The following is a 21,168-nucleotide window of genomic DNA, read 5'->3' on the forward strand; positions in this document are numbered from 1 at the left end:
AGAAACACATTTCAGCATAAATACTAGAAAAGCCCCTTCAGAGACAAATACACTTGTACTGATTAAAAGCTTTATTTTCTATTTATTTAAAAATAACTCTAAAAAGGAGGATTAATCAAGACACCTGATGCCATACTTTTTTTTCTAGCTTTTCTTGTGGCTCATGAGACATTGAGTTATGATGAAGTCAATAATGAAAAAACCCCAAACATTTTCTGGCTTTGCGCGAGCTGAGTTTGTGTGCTTGTGGCAAGCCTGCATCACGATGAACCCCTCTATGAATTAATAAGACTGACAGACAAGGGTCTTTGATATTATTTTCTAAATTGGGACACCTGCTGTAAAAAGGAAAAAAAAAAAGTAAGAAAAGATTGTGATTCAAGATAAATTGGAAAATTGCAGGGTCTCAGGTATCTAATTTGTTCTAATTCTGTCTCTTCCAGAGTACCTTCCTCACCCTATGTCTTCCTTCACACCTCCTACCCTCCCCATGCAAACTCTATGCAGCTTGACTGCTGGCAGCGTCTTGTGGCAGAATTGGGATCTCATTATGTATCTAACCAATGCAATCTCAATCGTGGTTTAGAGGCATAACTGCTGTTATAATAATATAGTATGAAATGCTGCCACTGAAACTATGCATCATCCTTAATGATCTGCTTTTTTCCTATCCATGGGTCAGCAAAAATTTTAATGAAGTTTAACAGCAAAAGAAAACCATCTATCAAATTACAGAAAAACTCCATGAATTGATAATTAGCAGATAATTTCGGGTAAGGAAAGAATTTATGAAGAATATCCCTTCTGTCTTCCTTTTTCTGGTATTTCAATGAATCTTGAACTCTGTTTTTGTCAAACAGATCAGCTTCTGCAGGAGTGGCAGAAAGATTTCAGTTCAGCCTGGTGGGTTATGGCACTCTTCTGGGATGGAGAAAATATCTCTAGATTTCCCAAGGATGATTGTGTGAATTACTCACTTATCACATTAACAGGGAAATGTGCTACACTCTGCAAGTTTGAATAAGATTAGCCATACTCACAGCATTCTGTGAAGACTCCCCTGACAGTGCGTGCTGGGCATGGTCTGAACACATATGAGACTGAGAATTGCTGGGGAATTTGCAGAAAGGAATTTTTTCTGAGGTTTCATGAATGGATGTAAACACGAAGTAGGCACCATGTTGCCCAAATCTGCTGAGATGTTGGTGATTTTGGTCACATACAAGGTACAGCTCCAAGCATGGATGTAAATGCACTGGGGCAGTTTTGAGGATCACATACTTGAACTTACAAACGTACAAGGTATTTTATAGACCTAAGTGCTAATTCACACCAGTAAAAAGAAGTTCTGCCTTACTCTTAAATTAAATTATTTTCTTGTACATGTATTCTGGGAAGTTTTCACCTACGCAAGAGTTGGGGCTGCTCTAATTTTTACCAGTCCTGAAGACAGCTGAGGATTCTGAAGTACCAAAACGTTACGAATAATGTGCACCTCAGGACATGCTCACGAGGACGACAGCTAGGTCACTTTATGCCATTGTCACATAAGGAAACCTAGACACCCAATATAACTGCCGGGGTACCACTACGGAAAAGCAAAGAAGGAATTAGGACCCTAAACACCTAACATGTCACCTGTGGTTCCAGTTACTAGCCTGTAAGTTCTCTCTAAAAAGCCTAAGAATAATCATACTTTTCCAAGATGTATTGTAAAACTATGATTCTGATCTGTGAGACACAAGCTGGATCTGTTATCATGACTCCTCTCTTCAGTCAGTCACTGCCTTGGCTAAGTAAAGGGATGTTGAAACTGCTCGAATACTGGAGATTTCTCATCTATGATAAATTTATTTTGCTTTTAAAAGGGAGAGCAAATCCATCATTAAAAGCTCAGGAGGGATTTTTCTGTCATATTTTTAATACCTTTTTTTCAAGTCATTTATCAGGCTTCCTGTAATCATGATGGATTTTAAGCATCTTTTAGTTCTTGCTTTCAGCGACATTAGCTTAATTTGAAAACAAAGTAATTTTCCCATTACAAACTAAAATACAAAAAAACCACCGAGATATCATTAAGGTTCTTGTAAAAAAAACAAACTCCACCGACATACAGGGTGGAATCTAAAACCCAATCCTGTTCTACCACCTCTAGTTCATGCACCAGCTTGCTGCTGTTGGGAAACCTTCCTCCGCCTGCCCCAACATTATAATTGGTCAATGGGAAAGGCTAGGCTCAGGGAGGCATGTCAGCTTCAGCCCTTTTCTCCATTATCTGCTAGCATGTGGAGATCAGTGTCTTTTACAGAAGATAGGCACCCACAACTGCTCTCATAAAGAAGAGAACATGGCTCCATCTTTCAAAAGGAGGGGAAAAACACGATCTCTGTCTTCTACACAGCATTCCAAAGAGCACCTTCTCAGGAAGGAGGGGACAGTTTCTAGGGGCTTCTCAGTCTGAGGGGGCTCAAATCCACAAATGCTGCCTTCTAGGAGAGTGCTTGAACCATGGTGCTCCAGCCAGCCCTGAGTGAGGGTGCGCTCCTGCTCTTACGCTGAAGCTCAGCTAAAAGTAAGTTCCTTGGGGCCTGCAGAAAGAGGGGGCCTGATTTACCTGGTTAGCAGTTCAGCTCTTCACTTATAATGAGCAAACATTCAAGAGTCTTTGCATAAAAACAAAAAAATAGAATAGCAAAAAGATGACTGAATTTCACAATTAACATGTTTTTTAAATCTGGCCTGAAATCCTCACACGATCATTTAACAAATAATGGTTAAATTCTACCTTGCTCTACAGCAATTTGATTACCTCTACTCTATATGAAGTCAGTTACATTTAAAGGACGGCAGCTCCCTCCATTTTCTTCTTTATCAACTAGATCCCTGTTACACATACACAGCTCATAACAAAAACCAAGCTCCCTCTAATGAATACACGCAATGCAGATGCTCAAAATCTCACCTTAATATCTCACCTTAATAATGTCTTAGTCTCTTTCCATGCTACTCGTCTCTATTTACATCATATTGTCCATTTTCACCTCCATCCCTTTCAAATTATCTAACCACTTTCTCTCCATGGTATAATCAGCCGGTTCACCATCTGATATATACTCTTTTGTAGCCATACATGTAATTGCTTGCTTTGTTTCTTGACTGCTGTATGTATCTTTTTTCCTATTCAATCCTTGAAAGAGCTGCCTGCCTCACTCACTGCGAGTTATCAAAGGAGTAGATAGCTATCTGTATTAAATCCTGATGAGAATAAATAAAATCCCCAGCTCCTTATTTAATTCTGCAGTCTGATTAGGAGTTCCAGTGAAACAAATATCTATTCACAGAGAACTAGCACATACTAATGCATGAGGTGGAATTTTTTCATCATGAGAGAAATATGGTAATTAATGTTATTTGAAATAGATGTTGGCAATGTAAACAGCCTAAAAATATTAAAAGTTTTGTGCAGTGGCTAGACTATTTTATCCTCTCCTAAATACAGACCTTTACAGCATATGATTGCTTTTGCTGTTCTCACAATCCATTTGACTGAAGTAACTCTCTGCAAGCCACCTTTATTCATGTACAAGTGCTGTAACTTCAAGTTGCTCCTGTTCATCTGTATATTTCTGTATCAGCTATAGGGTCTGGCGATTTCCTTGTGCTTCTGTGTCCCTGTGAAGTGCACGTCAGTTGCTCTCTGACCGACTTCCACAAATTAGCCATTAACTCCTTTGATATTTGACATAAAAAATTAATCTGTCTATGCTCAGAATGTTTTCTGCTCACAGCATACACATTAAGGACGCAAGTTCCTTATTATGACTCAGGCTGGAGAGATGGCTTTACCTTACAATCCTATTTTTAAAAGTTCTCCCCGTTTCCTCTGAAAATTTGCATGCAGTGCCTCATAGTGAGAGTAAGATTTCTCTGTGAAACATGGCAAAGCTCACAACAGAAGCTGTATGGTTTCTATGAATAAAACTTTCTGCTCCCCTCCTACAATTCTCCATTTCTAGAATTCTGCTACGTGCACGCAGTTCATCCTACATGCAGAGAAGTGCCTCTGAGCATTTTCGTGGAACTAGAGGGTGAAGAGTTAATTAAGGTACAGAGCTCTTTAGATGTGTGCAAAATATTTGCTAAATATAAACTAGTTTTATTGAGTACCAAATGACCCACACTCCTGACTCAAAGCTTTCCTGCAGCAGCTGTTGGCTTGAGCCCTACAGAGACTGAAAGGTGGAAGACAGGGGGAGGAAGAATTGTAAATAAAAAGGGAAAGAAAAATATGGAACAGGAGTCAGGAACAAATGGGGATGCCATTTGAAGGTACAGGTAGCTCTGATGGGGCATAGCTTTCTGATCTCAAGAATCTATGGTGGCACGAGTCTCTAAATAAAGGCATAAGATGGCAAAACATGGTGGAGCACAGTTCCACAGAAAATCTAAGCCTTCTTCCCAATTTACTTATTTTTCTTACCGCTTGCATAGCTTCATTTGCAAGAGCCTTGGCTTCCTTGGCAACTTTTTCAGCTTCATCTGTGTAATCCTTGATGTTAGTGTATGCGTTGAAAGCAAGTGTGGCATTGAAAGAGATGTTTTTGGCTTCATCGAGGATTCTGTTGGGATGGAAAAAGTAAACACACCATTAAACCCGCTATCAGAGCTCAACAGAACATAGTATCCTACTTTTTCAAACCCAACAGCCTGTATTTCTACGGCATTCCTTTAGAGAGCAACGCTACACTTGGGATTTCAGGAGTTCTGGCATCATGTGTTTAATGGAATTCACATTTTATCTGTGCAGAAAGACATAAAAAACAGTATTCACTAAAGAGGAGGTTCTGTGAGATAAAAGTGGATGAGACACTGAGAAAAGATAGTGTAGTGCTTAACACTATAATCCAGGTAACATTATTCATAATGTGGGTTTATAGGTTATGTGTTGAGCCAGGCAACTCAATGAATTTTGCACTGTACAAACATGGCGGGGGGGAGGGGAGGGGGATCATCACAGGCATCACAGGAGATCTCACTGTCTAAACCAAATCCTAAATGTTAATTTTGCTGACCAAAATGAAAAACATAAACAATAATTCTTCATACTGAATGGGGAGTTCCATTCACATGAAGTACTCCATTCTAATAACTATAATTAGATTAAAAGGTAATTATAAACAAATATTTCCTGGTGCAGGGACCGGACTGGAGCTCAGCTAACTGCCTTTCAGGGGAATTTCTGAGCTGGTTGGAGAAATCACTTTTCTTGCACTCTCTCTGCATGATATATTCAAATACATTCTACAAAGAAGCACCGCACCTACAGAATTAACTTGAAGACATCTACCTCAGAATATAGTACGCCTGATGCCTATGATGCTTTTCCTGAACAAAGGGTAAATGTGCTAAAATCCCTGGACAAGAATGGATTTGAACTTGGATTTTTGCCTCTCTTGGGAAATGTTCTAGCCATCAAGGTATATGGCGATATAAGGGACGCAGGGATTACTCCTGCTGAACCTGTTCCAGCTTGTATAAAATACTTAGTCATTGAGACAGTGTGTGTGGAGGAAAAAGAAATTCATTCTCTCAGCTAGTAATTAACCAATTCTCTGAGGACAGCTGGGGTCCAATCCTTGCTTCAATGATTATTTAATGATTTCTACAAAATGCAACAGGAAAGACAAAGGGGACAGAAGGTGTACTCCCTGGACTCCACATGTAGTTAATAGAGGGAGAGAGATTCCCTTTAGGCTACTGTAGAAACAGCATGACTGAGCTGCCTCTGCATCACTCCCGGAAAAGCGTATCTCCTTCCTCAACTACAGATGGAGCTCAGTAGTCTATAATAAGCTTTTGTGATGCTCTGTTAGAGAAATGCGCAGTCCAGAATAGCTCTCTAGCCAGTAGCTCAAGTACTGCATTGAAATATAGTTCAAATCTCTTCTGGTTAAAAGGGAACTGAACTGGATTTGCCTAATACCAACGACATTTACTCATCAGCAGGTGATTACCCATAAGGGAGAAGCCTATACTAATAACTCGTTGTATACAGGAAAAATAACACTTTTTTTTCCTAGGTTGAATTATTGAACTGTTCCACGTTCTAACTCTCAAGAGAACATCCTCACCATCGATCAATATACTATTTGAAGCCTTAGGGGGTGACTGGAGAGAAAGGGCTCTCCCTCAATTTCTTCTGTAAGACAAAATGGTACTTTTCAGCAAATTTAGTATTAACTGAAAGACATCCAAGTGCCAGTTGTGAAGATAAATACATTTTTTAATTTCTAAGACAGATGGAGACTGCATATTCCTATAAAGTAGTATGACTGTTTAATGCCAGTCCATGAAGTAACCAGCTTTATCCCGATGCAGGATTACACAAGCACCTTGGTATTTCTTTCTCCTTTGAAATTATGTACCTGATCACATTAGAAATTTGAATTTTGAACAATTTTCTTTTAGATGTAATTTTTAATGTCCTTGATTCTGCATTTTTCATAGTGTATCTTGAGAAACTGTGGTTGATGTATGGATCAGATAGAAGTGTTATGTGATACTGCTTACCACAGTGAATGCCACATTAAACACAACCCTAAGCTCCCTAAGACCAACATTAAGACAGAAGTACCTGTGTGCACCCGTTAAAAAAAAGTCTATTTAGCATAGTTAAAAACCTCTGTCTCAAAATATGTTTTGCCAACATTTCATTAAGGAGGCAAAATATTCTTTTCTGTCTATATTGTCTCTGCTTCTTAGTGCCATGCCAGCTTTCCATGTTTTTATATATTTTTATATATTTATATTTGGATATTTATATCTAAATTCAGTACTGCGGTTGGATGTGACACTAGTCACTTACTTTAGGCCCGGAGATGCACCACAAAACTGACGTTTCCTAACCAGACAGTGCACATATCATTTACAAAAGTCACGTTTTTCTAGAAATAGCGCCCTTCAAATCCTTCTTACTTAGGAAACCACAGCTATCATTATTTTATGTACTCCTCAAAGCATAAATTAAGCTGAGTATCAAGTAGTGTGACTACACTGTATATGAAGCCAGTAATTTTACAAGTATTAGACACTCTATCAGAAAGTATTCTGCGCCTTTTCCTCAAAATTACAGATGTGGCAAGAAAAAATGTTAAGCATCTGCTCACAAGTCTTTGGGATATTAAAGTCTTCAGGTAGATCTAAAGGATGCAAGCAGCAAAAAAGGAGCACACTGTTCATGTTAAGAAAAAATCTTTTTTTATTCATGCAGTGCTTTTGAGAAAATAAAGCTCTGAAGCTATGCTGGGGATAGGTCCAAGAGGCAGAATATCCACAATCTATTTCTGAGTATTACTATTGCAAACTACACTTACTATTTATGGCTTGCTTTCTTAAATGCAAAAAATACAGCAAAACAAAAGACACCCTACAAGATGCCCAAAAGACACCCAAAACATAGCAAAACCCCCCTTACCTTCTGTTCTTTACAGGAACTATATTCATGATGAGTTATAAAGTATAACACTTCCAAGAGGGCTGTGGTCATATAAACCAAAGGCGCTGCAATTCTCACTTATATTTAGGAACGGGATAGTGGTAAACAGAAACTGAAGTTCCTGCACTTAGGCTTAAGCATTTTGGCCCATGACACATACTCATTTTGGGAAAGTGTTTCGAAACCACTAGAGGGATTACTGTTCATCACTATGGGGGATTCTTGACAGTAAACAAATTAGCACCACAATAAGGGTCTCCTACCAAAACGGCCATCTTAAAAATAAAAATACTGCTTGTTTTTAACAAGCTTGTGTTTATGAAAAGACATAGTGGGCTCTGTAAGACAAAGTTCAATTTTTTTTTATAACAACACACCAGTAAGCATACAGTAAATTAAACTGTGTTAAGAGTGCATCTGCTGGCACTGTTTGCAGGTAATGCAGCCTATAAGCATCAAAGATGTATGAAATGGTTTATAAGAGATACGCCCACAAATTAACCAACTGGATAGCTGTATACTCGCATAGAACACTGGTTATTTGTGTATTCCCAGAGACAGATGTTGAAGTCTAAGAATGCCCTTCAATTTCTGTCAAGGAATTTTACAAACCTGTTTCATGATTTTATCATTACCAATGAACGGCTGCCTTACCCATCCAGTATTGCAGATGATTCATTCAGCTGGGTTGCATGGTTCTCAGCTTGCAACACCTTTTCTGGAAGCATCCTGTTATGAATTTCTTGTGATAAGTCATCTATTTTATCCTTCAGCTGATCAGACATTGGCTGTATCTTATCTGCAACTCCTTCTACATACTGAAAATGACAAAAGAAAGGCCTTTAAACGGCTGAATGCAAGCATTCTGTAGCCCTATATAATTTCCTGGTGAGGTATTATCTCATAACTTTCCCATGCATTAAAACTTCAGGGAACTAATATGGAAGGAATAAAGGAATGGTTGGACTGAGAGCAGAGGGGAGACAAAACAATATTCCAAGAGCTACTGTCATCTCTTGAGCTTAGTAGAAGTTTCTATTTTACAATTAAGGAACTTCACAGTTTAAAAGCTTATAAACTCTAATTTGGACTTCTTTCCTAAATCTAGATGCATACATAGTTACAATAAATTGTCATTGTGCTCCACAATAATAACTAAACAATGACAGAAGTTTCATGTTTCAGGGCCCTTTGAGTGAATTCAATGTATTTTTGCTTATTAAAGTATCTTAGTAAGAACTATACTTTTTGAAGACCTGCCATTCCTCTTCCAATAAGCCATCTCAAAGTGTTTCCTTTCCCATTTCTCTAAAAGGCATTTTTCCATTCATTATAACAATTTTCAATGCAAGATGGAAATATTTCCAGAACCAATGATATTTCAAGATTTATTTATTTTTTTGTAGCTAAGGCATTGACCTCAAACTCTGTTGACAAAACTTTTAAGGCAGAAATTTCAAAAACATTATGTAAAATGAGAGTGCAATCCTCTCCTCTCCCTGATCTATCTAGACTTAAAATTGTTGCCACAGGCAACAAATTATTTCCGAAGTTTCCTTCTGATATGCACACAGAGTTTTTGTGCAGATAAATCTACATCTAGAGTACAGAGTCACAGTGAGATTGTGAATGGATCTGCTGCATCTGCAATTCTAAAGATAAAGTCAGTACCCTAAACACAATACCATATTTATAAAAGAAGGCAGAGTCCATGAAAAATTATGCGGTAGCTCTTTGTGTAATCCAATGAATCATTTAAATCTCAAAGTTAATCATTTTTATATACCAGATTATCTCTTCCACCATACAACAATGGAAAAATGATTTCTTCCAATCCAATATTCCAACATTACATTGATAAATAAAAAGAAAAATCACGCGTTACTTTAAGTTTCTATTTTGCTTCCATAATGATGCTTCATTGTACTAATTATCAGATAAGGATGATAAAACACTCACCTCTACAGCTAAGCTGATTTCATTTGCAAGTTTGTTGGCTGCATTAAGGACATCATTCCCTTCCTGCAGGCTCTTCTCAACATCTTGCCTGCCATCTTCCACAGCTTGCTTCTTTTTCTATAGGATGTGTTCACACAAAGAAAAACATGAGTCGTTTGCTAGAAGGGGGACGCCAGTTCAAATACCAGCATCCCAATAGAAGACTGGATTTTGTCACTGTGCCACAATACCACTGGAATTCTCTGAGCTTTCAAAGTAAAGATGGTGACAACAATAAAGCATATATAATGTAAGATATGTTTTCCTTCTCCTCCTGTCCCCAGCTTTGTATCCCCCTCCCACAGGGTAGGTTTTTTGTTGTTCTATAACAGAGGTAACTGACTGTAGTACTACTGCAAAATGAATCAGAAAGAAGTTAGAAATCCTAATCTTTACCTAGATATGCAAGTTCCTCATTTTGACGATTACCTTCTCTGGGTATGAAGGCAAAATTTTTCAAAATATTCTGCTGCTTTACTATTTACATCCACTGGTGTTTCACTAACCACTGAATGTAAAATAAAAGATGATGGTTTGGAGCAATCTTAGAATTCTTGATTTTCCAACTAGTAAAAATACTGCATATTGTGTAGTAAGGATGAACGTCTAAATAAGGAACGCACAATTTCCTGTGCAAAATCCACTGAGTATTACAGATTAGTTTGATAGGTCACCACGGCATTCTAGTGTTAAGAGTGCTGTGATGGCTTCTTGGTCAAAACAGGGTCAAAATAAAGCAAAAAAACCATCCTCAAACAACCAGATGGACAGGTGGAAAGGATGCCTTCAGGCACTCTGATACTGTGATGCACAGAATATTTTAAAAACTGAGGTAGCAGGTAATTTCTCCAACCTTTAGCCATCCACCTTTGGGAAGAAAATGCACAGAACAGAGATCCCCTAACTTCTTTACAGAGCTGTCTTTCCTTAATTCAATCCAGCCCACAAATCTCCGCTGAGAAGAGGTCTCGGAACTCTAACCTCATCATTGTACATGAGGCGAAAGCTCATCGAGATACAAACAGAGATGAAACATTTATCTTCATTAGGTTGACTCTGCTCTTTATGTCTTGGTTAAATGCTTGTTAATGTACAGTATAATATGCTCTTTAAGTCTCTGCAATTTAAATTAAATCACAAGCAGACCCCTCTGGTACAAGGGAGGTCATTTATAACAGCTACTAACTACAGAGAATAGAGTTTGATTTATTACTCTGTAATATCCACATACCCCCTTCAGTCTTCTTCCCAGGGGTTGGAGAGGGAGATGAAAGGGTAAGTTTTCTAGAAGCAAATATATGGCAACCAAGATTTTAACTGAACTCCTATTTAAATCTGGAGCACAAGATTTGAATTTTACATGACTATTTATAGTGGGATGAATTTAATCTCCCCCAGAATAATAAATCTAATGCACCCTCTACTCAGTGTTTAAAAGCAGATGATATTATTTTGATAAAGCTGTGGAGTAATTCTGCTTTTAAAAGCCAATGCATTTCCTCATTCTGAGGAACGTTTCCTTTAAATTACATAAGATATAGTTTTATTTTAATACTATTTTTATTTTGCTTATATTTTTGTTTCAAGATTTAATCATGCAAAGTTTCAAACTTTGATCAGACTCCAAGTAGTCAAGGACACAACTTGTCAGCACTTACCTCTACCATGGTCATATTTTTTTGGTTGACTGCAGATAAACGATCAGCCTCCCTAATTTTACTTGTAGCTTCTCTTAGCAGATCTCGAGCATCGTCAACTTTGGTGTGGTAGTTTGCTAGCTTGTCCCGGACCTCATTTTTGAGATCCTCATTTTTCTCACTGGGGTCACCAAATAATTTCTTCACCTTGTCCAAAAGATCTTCTGCATTCCTGTAATACATCACCACCCATGAAGGCACTGAGTTCATATACCCTACACTGAATAATCTAAATATTCTTAATAGCAAGCAAATAAAATAGACTTCTAAATTAAATCTCAAAATAACTTTCAAGAGAACACAAGTTTAACAAGGTGAAACGACAGTTGTTCTTAAGCGCTTTCTTAAAGAAGTTTTTAAAAGGCCCTGAGGTCTTATTTACGAAGTAGAAAATATTCAAATATTCTCCATTGAAAATTGTTTTGTCTTTTTTTTTTTTTTGGTAAGTTGCCATTCTTGAGATCTGACTAGTAAAGCGAGGTTTACCGAAACATTTCAACTTGTCAAAAAGATTTCCTTCATTCACATTAATGTGACACGTGACACAAAGTGGCTTCCTACCTTGAACTGAGGGGGAGATGTAGATATGCCTGATTTCATGCTGTCCTGGAGCAGACAAACTGCTTTAGACAGTCAAAAAACATAAATACTTTCCTGTAAAATAAACAACCCTCAGGATCCTTGGATTTATGACTTCCAGTAGCCAAAGAATGTTGCTTATCTGAAATAAATTCTGGGATATTTTTAAAGGGCTTCGGCAACACAGAAATAGAAAGCTCCCAACTGCCTGCTTTTGGTAGGGGATACAATATTTCTTGATCATCAGACAGTTGCTACTTCCAGTTTTAAAAGACTGGAATACTGGAGTCTTTATGCCCCATCATTTGTCTGCCTCATACCAGGCCATTGAATCAGTTTCACATAATGCAACACCACCGCATTAATGCAACGATATGATAAGGCCAGAAAAATTAAAAGACAAAAAAAAAGAGGCACTTCCAAAATGATGCTTTAGAGATAAAAAAAAAAAAAATCCTAAGTACACAGGAATCTGTAGGATAGATAATACCTACAGAAGAAACCTATCGCACTTCCACCCAGAATAAATTAAGTTTTTCTTCCTGTATCATTATGGCAATGGGTCTGAAGAAGCTGTGGGGAAAACAAGAACGATATTTTCTGAAAAATACTGCAGTTTGGCCTGCCTATACAGTTCCATTAGAAACCTTCTAAAAATAAACACATAAATAAATGCACACACAAAAAAATATCTGAGAGGTGGAAAAGATACGCTGCCACTGGGCATAATTTGGATGAAGGATCTGAACTGGAGACAAGGAAAGCCAAATTGTTACCTTAGCTCTGGCATTTTCTGAGATGGATTTTTTCCCCCATCTGCTCTGCCATTGGTTTTGACAAAAAAAAAAATATTCATGTTGTGAATTTGCGACTTCTGAGGACAAAATACTTAATCAAAAATTTAAACCCAGTATTGACATCCTGTCACAGAAGAAGTGTAGAAAGGAATTCAGAATTTCTCCCATACCTCCTCCATTGTTGTTTGTATATGCAGCTACTGTCTTACACTTCTGTAAAATTTTGACACCCTTATGACTCCACAGTACTGGAGGACCAGTACAAGATTGATGGATTTCCTTTTTCTGCCCTTGCCTCACAGCACAGTCCAAATTACCAATCTGTCTAGTAGTCTCCCTCAAAAATCCTTACTGGTGCTCTAACAATAACACTTCTGTATCAACCTGTTCTGCATTTTTCCCTCCATTCTTTCTAATGAAGTACACGGCAATAAATCTGCTCCATATAATCCCTTGCTCTACGTACCAGAATTTCTGTGTGACTGGACTGCACCACATTTTTTTAAATACTATCTTGCACCTTTAAGCTGTGCTAGTTTCAGTGGGTACCTTCCTTGAAAAAGAACAAAACTATATGAAATGCTTGAAGTGTTAGAAGAAACAATCACAGGTCTGGCCTAACGCTGGAATGCTGTATGGTCTGGATCCTCAAAATGAGTATAAAGGAACAAAAGAAAGATTAGAAATTGATGAAAAAATGATTAAAAAAATAAACAGTGTATATATATATGATGGTTTAAATATGTTAGAATTATCCTATCTGGAGAAGAAATTAGGACAGTAACATCATGAGTAGCATGGATAAGGTGATCAACTGTTCAATGTCTCTCCAAATACAAAAAAGGAAAATATCAGGAATCAATGTCAAAACACATGAGGCATCTCTTCAAGCACTGTGTGGATGAGTTATGCAATTCATTCTTATAGGAAACTGAATGACAGAAGTTCACAGTGGCTAAAAAGCCATCATACAAATTTATGGAAGAAAAAGTCATACAGAAATAAAGCTATTCAGCGTATCAAATAGAGAGATAGAATTCTGGCTCACAGCATCCATTGATAGCAACTCAGTGGCATCTGAAAAAATGTGTAGGAATGTTATAAAGATATTGAAAGATTTCATATGTATGAAAATCAGGATGGTTTAGGACAGAAACTGGTGTATTTTTAACATGCTTGTTTTAGAGATAAATTATTGACTAATGTGCCATTTCAGTACACTAAGGAAATCAGATTGCAGACTTGATTTGAAAGTTCAAAGGAAATTAAATGAGGGAAAAAGCTGCAAATGTGAGAAAAGTTTGCCACCTATAAAAGAAGTAAGACTTCGTCTTCTTCATTAAACTTTTGAGAATTCAATGAGAACAGGAGAGACAACAAGAACCCACTGGTTCCTGTCGTTCTGTTTTTGAACAAAATCCTGAAAGCAGAATACAATCACTGCCAAAAGACATCTCACCAAAGAGTAAACATGATTAACTACTTCAAAGTGATCATGAGACTTGCAGAGCTATTCAAAAGTAAATGTTTCTAAATGAGTCTGTAAGAATACATGTGAGCACAGAGATCCACACACATGCATGTACGAACACAAAGTTTTCAGAACAATTAATTTTTCTTCACCCTTTTTCCTTGCAGAACGTATCCTATCCACTATCTTACTAAATTATTTAAGCAGTTTTAAGACATTTTTCTTCTAGAGGCAGTACTTTATAGAAGAGTTTCAGAAAACATTATCTAGGGATCCTTCCTCCCCATCCTGTAATTCACAGTGACTCATTTTCCTGCTGTTGAGTTCACTGCCAAATTTCTTGGATCTCAATGACTGCCTATAAAGAGGTAATCCTATCCTTAAGATAAACCATACAACTATGATTAAAATCAGTGAGTATATTCATGTATTTTTTTAATATAAAATGTATTCCTTTATCAGGAAACAAAAATACTCACTTTGCACACTTCAGGCAGAAAGGTAAGAGGGAGAGAAGTCCTTTCCCTCAAAAAAGCCCTACTGCATTTCCTACTCTAGCTATTGGGCCAGAGTTGGAAATGATTTCATGCTAGTCTGACAGTTTCATATTGGCTGTAGCATTTGATAGCATTTGAGGACTAAGAACACCTTGTTTGAAAGGCCTCCCCTGAGTCTGCCTTAAAATTGCAGGCAGCACTTTCAAAGGTTTGGGTAAATTTTTCTCATCCCTACTTTTTCCTGGCTTATTTCTAAGAAGGGATAGAAGAGACTCAGTGAAAACAGAAGAAAAAGCAATAAAACATTGCTGAAAAATAAGTTTGCAATATATCCTTTCTCAAGAGAACAGAAAGCGGAACCATCCGAATTATGGGAAGAAATACTGTACTGGTAGGATTTTCAGAAAATGATCTGGTTTATAAAGTATAAGATAGGCAGTGTAAATCTGATTCTATACTATTTGGAATTCTTAGCTAATCTTGTATTCTATTTACATCTCCTTACAGTATGCACGCACCTGATAACTGATATTTTCAGGCCTGAATACCTATATCCCAAACAGTTTACCGAGCCATCACAACTTCAATGGACTAAGTAGCTGCTCGGCTGGATTACCTGCTGGTTGTTTGCTCTGGAGAAATGCTAAGCAAGCCCTAGCTCTAGAAATACGCCAGGTCTGACTGATACAGACATAACAGACTAGCAGAATTTTAACTTCAAGCCAAATATTTTCCTGGATTAAGTAAATTTTCAGCAATTTGCAAAATGCTTTATAAATATAAAACCAATATAATTATATATGTATATATACTTGGGTTTTTTTACTGGTAGCTAAATAACCAAATGGTGGGCAACTGTGCCACTGAGTTGGAATATTTTGATATACACTACTCTATAAATGGCAAAATACATCCTTTTGAATGACTGTGCTATTGGACAAACTTTGCAGACTGATAATATTTTTATTAGACCAATTAGTTTTCCAGGAAAAAACCCAAGCTTCTTGACAAGCTTTTTAGTACAAAAGCCATTCATCAGGTCTAAAGCAGAAGCTAAAAAAAACCTAAGAAGAATTGTTTAGAATTTGATTAGAAATGTTGCTGGTACCTGTGGAGCAGAGAAGTAATTTCCTAGGGATTGCTTTCCACATATGTAAGCATTTCCAAAATGCAAGTGCTACATTAACAGATAAGAAGTATTAGACCTTGTTTTCCATCACATTTCTGTAAACCCCAGCTTGAAAACTTGATTCGAAAAGATGACAATCACATTTACAAGAGTCAGACATTATCACCGGGAGGCTGAAGCCTGAGGTCTCTCTACTCACTTTAACTCATCTTGAGCTATTCTTTCTTGCATATTCAGCGCTCTGTTTCTCAACGCTGCAATCATTCTTTCGGCCTCACTCTGCAGCTCTGGAAGACCCTTCTCCAAGGTCTCGTCATAGGTTCTGAGTGTCTCGTTCAGTTTTATAGCATCTTCATTTGCAGCTGCAGGGGGCCAAAAAATATTTATGTAGGAAGTTAGTAAATAAAAACATCAGAGGGGCTTTAAGCATCTGCCCATCAACTTTATCAGCAAATGGAATGCAACTTGTACCGGATATTGCTGTTGCGAAATATAAAGGATGGTTAATCCAATGATCAGTAACAAATGAGAACATGTTATATGCTTCCTCAAACCTTTTATTATAGCTTACTTTTAAGCACAATAATTAAAGTGAAGAAGCCTTTATATCCGGTATAAGAAATATATTGCTCCCCTCCTCCTCCCCCTGAAAGAAAGAATTTGCACTGAACCTTCAAAACAGCAGAAGATAATCTGGTATATTGCTCTTAGAATTAGAGGTGCAGGCAGTATAAGCAATGAAAATTAGATTTAAATTATTTTGGAGAACTTCAAAATATGTAATTTTTAGCTTTCAGACTTAACAGTGCTAGGAAGAATAAATGATTGGGAGATTTCGGAAAAAAGGAGGAGAGTGAAGAGGAGCGAAAGACACCCACAGATGTCTAAACCCTCTCATGTGGTTTAGAAGCAGATTCCCAGAAATGGAAAAGAAGGGTATGACGGTTGGAATATATGATGGTGCACTATAAATGTATTATGTGTTTGGAACAGCTGAATTATTCCTAACTGATAAAGCTGTACACATGGTATCACATTCAAGGACAGACTAAAATCTTTCTGCCATAGCACACCATAACGTATTACAATATATTTTTTCAGAAGCAACTAGATCATTTACAACAATCAGCTCCATGTTCAATTTTTAAAAGTACTGCTGCCTTTCCATAGGCACAGGGCTCCCAAGTAACTGATTTCTCCAGAATAGCACAGTTCCTGGTTGTGTGGATACTTCTGAATGTTTTAAAGTAAATCTTTAATTGAAGAAATTAAAATCTGTCTTCCAAAAATTCAAATAAATTACTATTTCATCTCCACATTGTGTAGGTTTAGAGCAAATTATGAAGAAAATTCTAATCCAATGATTTTATTTGCTGGTGAGAACTGAGATTTTGATCTTTAATCAAGAGTGATTATATGTGGGGTAGTGAGGACTGGAAAAGACTACACTTTGCTTAAATGGATCACGGATTGCTTATGCTATATATCATTACTAAGTGACCTCGGGCCAGGAATAAGCATATATATATTAGGGTTTTTTTAAGTCTGGAATAAATAAATAGTAATTTAACCTCCTTGAATATTTACCTTAAAATAGAAAATGGATATGTTATCTCAGCTTTTATTAGGTTCAGAAAAAAATATACCTAGCTGTATCTTTCTCATCCATTCTACTCTTCCCATAACAATCTTTACTTTCTAGTCTTAATATACTGCAAACGATGAGAGTCCAGTGGTGGTAAAAGATTTGGGTGCACTGACATAGACGAATACAAGGAAGTGCAAAGCTGGGGATATTCCACAGTTAAGAGGGAAAACTAGTTACAGGTACTCAGAAGTTCAGAAAGTCAGTAATCAGTTCAGTAGAAATGGATCAATGGCCCAAGTATGGTCATTACAACAAATCACGACAAACTTCTCACTTGTAATAAGAAGCTTTTATGGCTTGAAGAATGCCTTGATTCCCTGACATTTAGGGAGGTATCTGTCAGATCTACAGTCATGTACTTCTGAGCACTGCCTTCTCAAGCATTACTTTCAGTCAATGGAAAGTAGTAGGACCTTTCATGGCATTTCATCCTGAAGTTGTTGCCTACTGGCAACAAGTACTAGAGAGTCACAGGTACAGTCCTGCATTCCTAGAGATCCAAAGTACTATAACTTTCAGTAACCTATAATCTAGGGATGGGGACAAGGAATGGTCATAAAGAATACGTGGAAACTGGTTGCTCATTTCAATCAGAACATCATGAGTGGACATAAAGTCTTTAAGGAAGAATCTAGAAATGTCTCATACATCAAAAAAAGCAGAGACAAAGTAGGTATAGGGCCAATATGCAGTTAAAATGCCTTCAAATTTTAAAATAATCTAGGTATGGCACCATCCTAAAGAGAAAGTTTTTTCCTCAGTTTTTGAAAGATGGTGATCTTGAACAGGAAGACAGCTGAGGATGGCAAAAGGATATACAAATTATCACAACCAGAAGAAGAACATTTTGAAGAACTCAAGCCGGAATGGCCAGAGAACTGCCATTCTAGAAACCTGAAAGATCTGGTGCATGACATTGCAAATCCAGGAGGAAGACCATTTGACTGAGAACAAGCAAATGTAGTGCCTGTTTTGAAGAAACGTGAATTCCACTAAGGCCTGAGAACTTGCTTTGGAAGTAAGTGGAAAATAGGTTGTGGAATAAATGAATGTGTTTCTATTTTTTTTTCCTAAGGTAGCACATGTCAGACTATAGGGTTTAATAGCAAATCCATTTGAATATTTTCATTAACAATGCTGGGGAAGGAAAAAAAAAAGGAAGTCTACTGAGAAAATATGCTTAGGAGGAAAAGTTCTAAGACAGTCTTAATAGAGAAGGATTGGAATGACATGCAGAAATAACTGGGTGACCTTCAAAACTGAAGTAATCAGACCGGAGGGAGATTCAATATTAGAAAATACAAGGGTTGTGAAATAAATAACAACAGAAATTTCAGCTGTAAACTGTGGTTTTTCCAGTTAGATATAAGGTATGAATGAGAAGAACGTAGAACATTATGAATCTCCAATGGCACCCAGCTGTGAAGAAAAGGAAATGCTAAAATGCTATCCCAGAATGTATTACAAGAGCTGACATAGGCAGGTTTTACTGTTACTGAAGTGCAAGACACTGAAGCAACCTCATGTCAATGCTTGTTACCTGTGGTCATGAAAGATGAACCAAATTTTGAACAGAGAAAGTGAAATTATATGAAGGTAAGCAGGAGATTTGGGAGAATAATCTTATAAAGTGTTTTAGTCTGGAGAAAAGGGGGCTGAAGGGGAATATGATTCTTCTCAATGAACATAGTTGGGGCTGGGGGAAGGAGGGGAAGCACGAGGGAGAGGAAAAACCCTACTTGAACTAAAGAACAAGGCTAGCAAAAGAACACAAGATAATAAACTAAACATGAATATTTTTAGCTGGAAATGAGAAGGTCTGCAGTTATGCAGGGTTCCAAATCTGCCTTCTGTTCAGATTGTGTGTATTTGTGGGAACTACTTTGAAGATGAAGGTTAGAAAGTTTATGATAACAGGGGAGCGGATGCAGCAACTCAGGAAGTATCTTTCAGTTCTGTACTCCTGTATTTCGTCTGTTCTGAAAACGTTAACTTGGCCACCAGGCAAACACATTGATTTTGAAGTCTTTGTCTACTTCTAAGATACCACATACATTTACTGCACCCCCTCAGCACTTCTTATTGCTAAACCTGTCTGAGGAAAGTTTTTTTTGGGTTACAAACACTAGGCATAAACTTTGTGGAGCAAAAAATTGGTTTAGCCCTTGTCATCCCGAATTCATCTTGATATATGAAAAACCTGGTCTTTTGTTTAAAAAAAATTATTGAAAAATCGCTTACTTTTTCTTGTTGCTTTCCCCACATTTATTTCATGTCAAAGTTGTATGTCCTAAAGATATCCTAAATTGCTGTTCAGTTCAGCTACAGGGCATGTACTGGGATGTGTTACATGAAAAGCAATATAAAACGTATTTTATAGCACTTGGACAAAAGTGAAAGCTTTCCCTTTCAATGAAATGGACCTTCAGAAACATAACTACTGAAATCAGTACTGTAGTGGGAAGCTCTGAGGAAGAAAGAATAGATCAGTATTTTTCAAGTAAAAAACTTGCCTGTGATTGCCAATCATTTTCATATTTTACAGCCATTATCTTATTTAATAGCTTCATGTATTACATAGGTCTTGCTTCTCAAAGCCATCCACAATACTTTTGCTCACAAGTCTTTACTGCATTTGTAAGTGCAGTGAATCAGCTTGTGGAAGAGAGTTGGCTCCATGCCACTACATAGGTAGGGTTAGGAGTTGCTTGCAAATTCCAAGCAGCAGATGTTCATTAACAGCAAGTAGTAATGTATTTTTGAAGTAATTTGGGGAAATTAAGATGAAGTGTAATGTACCAAGTGCTAAAATTACGTCTAGCTTTTTTACCAATACATGTTTTTAACTGCTTTGAAAATAAACAAAAGCTAAGCCATGCTAGTTACTTCATCATAATAGCTTTTCTTCAAATAACTGCAAAAATCCTGCAGAAATATACTCAATATTCCGCTAGTCTTTGCTCATAATTACCAATGCACTGTTTATATAAACTACACCCATTGACTGCAAAAAGTCTAGAGATAGTTGACTGTAGTTTCTTCACTCAACATTTAAACCACATGACACTTCTCAATGAATAAGCTCTTCCTCGCTGTCCCTCAGACCCTCTTCCCCACCATCCTTCAGTTTTCTTGAGAAACAATTGGCTTTTTTTTTTTTTCCAATACCTTCAGCAGCTTGGAGAATGCCTTTGACGAACCGTCCAAGAGATTTCGCTCTGTCATTAGTCCTCTCAGCATCCTGCCTGGTTTGCTCACCATCTGCTGTCACCTTGGTAGCCTAGTAATCCAAATTCAGGAAAAGTATAATTAATAAACAGGACAAGGCTACACTATGCGATATTCCTACTGGCTGAATCTATGAACAAAACTTTCCTTGGGCAAAAGGCAATCAATGAATTATTGATCAGATGCATGAGAAATGACATGCCCTGTTCAAGTACACAATTAAATTTTATTATCTTTTCCTTTAAATGGAAATTGGAAGGCTTTATTTTAGGTTCTTAGAAACCCTAGTTATGTGCAACAGCACACAAAGAGAGACAGGATGAAATTTTTCACTGAATTTGCTTAAAGAAACGTTGTTTGGAACCTTTTAATAGATTCTTCAGGGAATTCTTTCCACAGTTTCACAATTGCGCACTTTTCGATTGACAAAGTGCAGTAGATATCATGACCTCTTTGCTTCCTCCCCGAAGGTGTTCTCAAAGAGACAGTTCATGCCAACAAGCAAGAAGAATATTAAATCAATACATTAATTAAACCAAGAAAGAGAGGAAAAAAAAAAAGAAGAGTTGTTTTTTACAACTCTAATGCCTGAAGATGTTTGTTTATAACATATTGGGGTGCTGAGTAAA

General features: G+C 37.2%; 1 protein-coding gene across 8 annotated transcripts in view; it reads right to left on the reverse strand.

Moving 5' to 3' along the window:
• The window catches only part of LAMA2 (laminin subunit alpha 2), a 376,025-nt gene that overhangs the window by 65,510 nt on the left and 289,347 nt on the right, over nt 1-21,168 (reverse strand). For all 8 annotated transcript variants that reach the window (XM_054197441.1, XM_054197439.1, XM_054197436.1 and 5 more), the window contains 6 exons: nt 20,480-20,591; nt 15,863-16,025; nt 11,152-11,362; nt 9,455-9,571; nt 8,150-8,313; nt 4,481-4,619 (listed from right to left, as the gene is read on the reverse strand). In XM_054197441.1, the coding sequence (XP_054053416.1) occupies nt 4,481-4,619; nt 8,150-8,313; nt 9,455-9,571; nt 11,152-11,362; nt 15,863-16,025; nt 20,480-20,591 (906 nt within the window). The remainder of the gene's footprint in view (nt 1-4,480; nt 4,620-8,149; nt 8,314-9,454; nt 9,572-11,151; nt 11,363-15,862; nt 16,026-20,479; nt 20,592-21,168) is intronic.

This window comes from Rissa tridactyla, chromosome 3 (assembly GCF_028500815.1).
Source record: "Rissa tridactyla isolate bRisTri1 chromosome 3, bRisTri1.patW.cur.20221130, whole genome shotgun sequence".
NCBI classification, from domain to species: domain Eukaryota; kingdom Metazoa; phylum Chordata; class Aves; order Charadriiformes; family Laridae; genus Rissa; species Rissa tridactyla.